This window comes from Gadus chalcogrammus, chromosome 8, assembly GCF_026213295.1.
Source record: "Gadus chalcogrammus isolate NIFS_2021 chromosome 8, NIFS_Gcha_1.0, whole genome shotgun sequence".
NCBI classification, from domain to species: Eukaryota; Metazoa; Chordata; class Actinopteri; order Gadiformes; family Gadidae; genus Gadus; species Gadus chalcogrammus.
Genome location: NC_079419.1, coordinates 18,027,033 through 18,032,032, shown reverse-complemented (window position 1 = coordinate 18,032,032; position 5,000 = coordinate 18,027,033). Strand labels below are relative to the sequence as shown.

General features: G+C 51.1%; 2 protein-coding genes across 2 annotated transcripts in view; one reads left to right on the top strand and one right to left on the bottom strand.

Annotated features, from left to right (window-relative positions):
* The window catches only part of LOC130387903 (mitogen-activated protein kinase kinase kinase 20-like), a 14,042-nt gene extending 12,322 nt beyond the window's left edge, over positions 1-1,720 (top strand). Inside the window, exon 11 of the mRNA XM_056597198.1 lies at positions 653-1,720. Within this exon, the coding sequence (XP_056453173.1) occupies positions 653-1,720 (1,068 nt within the window). The remainder of the gene's footprint in view (positions 1-652) is intronic.
* A 1,289-nt stretch (positions 1,721-3,009) lies between these two features.
* Positions 3,010-5,000, bottom strand: part of dnah9l (dynein, axonemal, heavy polypeptide 9 like) — a 55,281-nt gene continuing 53,290 nt past the window's right edge. The window contains exons 84-87 of the mRNA XM_056596622.1: positions 4,516-4,631; positions 3,950-4,062; positions 3,588-3,728; positions 3,010-3,257 (exon numbers count right to left, since the gene is read on the bottom strand). Coding sequence (XP_056452597.1) covers positions 3,010-3,257; positions 3,588-3,728; positions 3,950-4,062; positions 4,516-4,631 — 618 coding nt within the window. The remainder of the gene's footprint in view (positions 3,258-3,587; positions 3,729-3,949; positions 4,063-4,515; positions 4,632-5,000) is intronic.

The window sequence follows — 5,000 nt, the reverse complement described above, 5'->3', positions numbered from 1 at the left end:
AGAATGTGTGCATGAATGGGTGAATGTTAGGCAATATTGTAATGCGCTTTGAGTGGCCACTGGTTAGAAAAGCCCTGTATAAATGCAGTCCATTTACACACAGCCAGTGGACAATATTTATCGAGCACAACCTTAGCATTAATCAGTAAAAGTACCCTATTCCCACTAGGGCCCCCATGCTAGAATACATGCACTCAGGGCAAAGAGGTTTAGAGGTAGGCATGCACCAAGCAATGTATATTTAAACAGCGTGCATCAAACACATTGAACGCTTTAAAGCCAATAAGACATAGCTCCTGTTCATGCATGACATTAACTCGGTCAGGGTTCGATTCCCAACGGTCCCACCATACTGAGTCTGTATGCATGCGTGGTATGGTCGGACTCTTCGGTTATTAGCCTCCACTAAAAGGTCTATATCAAGGCATAATAGAACCACATAATAACAGCAAAGATTCCATCTATAAATCTGCACTATGTATTTTTTCTCTTTAGCAGCATCTAGTGGCTTGAGTTGTGGCTACAGTCATAGCGATATCATTTTTATACGTCCGATAGCTGCTGTTGATACGTTACAAAGTTACGAAGGGAAAGGTGAAGACATTCACCAATCGCTGTCTTACCTCTGACATGTTCCCTCTCGCTCTTTCAGTTCTTCACGCCGATGTCCATCGGCTCTTCCGGCTCGTTCTTCCGCTCCCACTCCCAGGAGTCCAACAGCGCAGGTCTGACCAGTGCTGGTCTGAGCAGCGCTGGTCTGAGCAGTGCTGGTCTGAGCAGCACCGGACTGGGCAGTACTGGTCTGGGCAGTGCTGGTCTGAGCAGCTGCATCCTGCGTACCCTTAGCAACGGGGACACGGAGCGGGGGAGCGCTGGGGGCAGCAGCGGGGGGCTGGGCTCCCTGGACGGGGGCCGGCTGCAGGCCATGCTCAGGGGCTTCCAGGGGGGCTTCGGACAGGACGAAGACGACGATGGGGAGGAGGACGAGGAGGAGGACGAGGAGGAGGACGAGCGTGGCACGCTGGAGGAGATCAGCAGGGGGGGTCAACAGGGCGGGGGCCCCGGGGAGCCGGGGGGGGCCAGGGTGCAGGTGACGGTGCGCAGCTTCCCGGGCGGGACGGTGGAGAGGGAGGAGAGGAGCTGGGGGGACGCGGACCGGGGCGGGGTGCAGAGGAACAGGGTGACCACCATCGTCAGGGGGTTCTCGGGGGGCTCCCAGCACGGGGACGGCGACGGCGAGCCGGAGGGCCGCTGGGAGCTGGAGCGGCGGGGGTCCAGGTCGGAGGAGCGGGGGGGCATGGGGGAGGGGGGGTCCGAGGGGAGGATCCAGACCATGTTCAAGGGGATGGGCGCCAACCTGGGGGGCTTTGGGGAGATGCTGTCGCTGGACCTGGACGACATGGGCGGCGAGATGGGCGACATGGACATGGGCGACATGGGCGTGATTAAGGTGGTGGGTCACGGGCTGAGGAGCCAGAGGAGGAGCGACAGGGGGCTCGTGGTGCAGGGCGTCAGGGGGGACCGCAGCCAGGCCGTCAGCCAGAAGACCAGGGGGGAGGTGGGGGTCACGCGGGGCCACTCCGGGGTGCAGGTGAGCATGCGCTCCTCGTCCAATCAGAACTCTTCGAGTAGCTGCAGGGTGCGGCACGGAACCAAGATCAACATGGCCACCACCGCCATGGACATGATGGAGCTGGGATGGTCTGATGACAGTGACTAGCAAACATGTGCCTTTTGTTTTGTACTGACTTACATACACACAGACAGGCACACACACACACACACACACACACACACACACACACACACACACACACACACACACACACACACACACACACACACACACACACACACACACACACACACACGCACACACACACGGTCTGGCAAAAACATACATACACATACGCAGGTCAAAGCCAAAGTTGACTTTTTGTGCACATACCTGAGCTCCAGCCTGTGGAGATACCAGCTGCAACAGGGCTGGGTAGACACTCTAGTTTTTGTTTGTTTAACCATTCATTTTTATTATTATTACGACAATGTTTTGCTAGAATGATATACTGTGTACTGTGAAGTAGGAAGGATGAAAAGGACTCTTGTTTGTGTCGTTTGTGTCATTTCTTTAGAGTGACTTCACCTGTGTATGTTATTGTGCTATTTAAAACTGCTGAATAACAGGTACAGGTGTATCAGAGTACAGCACTTGAACGCCGCTCTTGTGAGGCAGCACCTTGTTACATTTGACTTCCCGCCTACAGACATCCTATCTTGTCGTTTGTAGATTTGATTTGTTCAAAACTTTGACTGTTGAGCTTTGACTTTTATCAAATTCTAACTGTGACCCTAGTGTGTGGACTTTTTTTTTGGCATTTACTTCTGTATATTTTACCTTTTTTCAATAAAATAAGAATAAAACCGAGTCTTTTACTGTAATTTTGTCGACAATTCAGCTCCAAAACAGAGCTCAAGAAATGTATTAGGAAAATAAAGATTATACAATGATATGTTATCATATCAGCTTTATTAAATAAAAGCTTACTCAACTGAGTCCCCCTCCCCTTGTTTCACCCAAATATTGTATAAAAATAATACAATTTTATTAAAATAGTTGGAGAATCTTTTTTTCTGACCCCTGATGATGCAATACAACAGCCGACCACTAGAACCAAGATTTACCGACCTTGAGGTTCCTCACACACTGAGACGGCTGAGATAAGATAGGCTCATTAATAACAGCGTCTACCGTTATATAATTTCTGGTATCCTTTCAATGAGCTGTTAAACAGTCCCCGGAGCGAGAAGAATAAGAACCCGAAAACAACAACAGAGACAAGGACAGAGTTCCCGACAAAGAATTTGGACCAAGCAATATCCAGGCTGGTCCTTCACTGCTACACCCATGTGACTGAGACGACCAAGCGCTCCCACTGTAGCACACCCCGAGTTCCTGCCCCCTCCCTCCCCATTAAGCCCTAACTCGGGGCTCTGGGCCCCCGACAGACGTCACACGCTGAGCAGCAGGGCAACCCCGGCCAGGACCCACTTGGCGGGCCTCTCGCGGGTCTTGAGGCTGAAGGTCCACACGTAGGTGGGCCCCCTGATCTTGGTCTTGTAGAGGGGACACTCGTAGGTGTTGCGGGTCTCCTGGCGGTCGTTGGGCACCGCGCGGACCGAGATGACGGGCATGGTGGGGGTCAGCTCCTTCAGGCGGGCCTCGGTGATCACCCCCGCCTGGGTTTCCCACCTGGCGCCTAGGGAGGGAGGGGGGGGGGGGGCAGGGTGAGATAAAGGTGCTGGAGGAGGTGGTGTGTGTGTGTGTGTGTGTGTGTGTGTGTGTGTGTGTGTGTGTGTGTGTGTGCGTTTGACACGGGACAGGATAATCTAGTGGAGATAGGAAAGTCTAGTGCTCAATAATGGCAACAGATATTCACTGTAAGTCATCTTTGGATCAAAGTGTCTGATAAATGACTGAACCCACAGCAACCCTAGGTTTAACAACAGCGTGAGACATCGCCATGACGCACCACTGTTACATGCATGGACGACAGATTGACAGAAGGGCGTGAGGCACCACGACATACCTTCCATGTAAAGGCCGTAAATGTAGGCACCCTCCCTGGCCGGCTGGTTGAACTCCTCTTTGAACTTCTTGGTAACGTCCACGGTGAGGTTCATCTTGTCCAGGGGCCACTCATTCTTCCGGGCCAGAGACTGCATCACAGCTGGGGAACCAGACAGAAGGGCATGTGACACTATGAGACACAATTAGCCTGAATAATGAGACCAGAAAAGGGCACGGCAAGAAAGACTGGCAACCTCAGAAGACCTGTTCCACTATGTGTGCCTCTCTCTTAGCATGCCTTGGTTTGTGTGGTTGCGTGTAATTGTGTGTGTGTGTGTAATTGTGTGCATGTATGTGTGTATGGTTGTGTGTGTGTGTTACCAGTGAGGAAGGACTGTGGGTTGAAGAGACCGGACAGCCAGACCACACTAGGCAGTGACAGGTCCTGCGTCCAGCTGTCCAGCTCCCTGCAGCGCAACAACACATCATTGTACCTGACAGAGAGAGAGAGAGAGAGAGAGAGAGAGAGAGAGAGAGAGAGAGAGAGAGAGAGGGAGGGAGAGAGGTGAGTTCTTCTCAACAGCACCCTGCATGCATACAAATTATGCTGTTGACGTATCTGTCAACAGACAGATGAATAACCATTGTGTATAATACAAATAATTGGGAGGAAGAGGTTGGAGGAAACTTTCATTCTATTAAAAAGAAATGCCTAAAGAATCAATAAAATAACAGTGAATCTCTCTTTTTCAGATAATTTCGACACATACACGATAAATTGCTCCATTTTCTTTATCGTACAGACACACACACACACACACACACACACACACACACACACACACACACACACACACACACACACACACACACACACACACACACACACACACACACACACACACACACACACACACACACACACACACACACACACACACACACACCACAGGGCCAGGCTGTAGGTAGAGGGGTAGGCCAGCTTGGTCCAGGTGTCCGGGACGTTCTCAAAGAACAGAGCCGACTGAAGCTGCTCCATCTCAGAGGAAATGGCCAGCTCCCCCTTCATTTGAAACACACACACGTACGTATACACTGCATTAATATTGGTGTGGAGGCCAATGTGCACCAGATACGGTAGGGCTCCGGTACGGAGGCCGTGTGTGCGCCAACCTCAACCGGTGCTCCAAAGTCCAATGGCTGCAGATGGGGCATTTTGATGACTTGTGATACATATCTCAGTAGGGTGCTATCAAACAATTGATAACTACATGAACATGAATGAATGTCGGTCGGGCCAAATATGCAGAGTTCTGCCAGACCAATGCCGAAAGATAGCTGCCAGCCTATTTGGATTGGATTTAATTTAAAACCACTAAAGTCCAGAATCCCGGTTAATGAAGCAATGCAGGCTATATAACAGAACATAAAG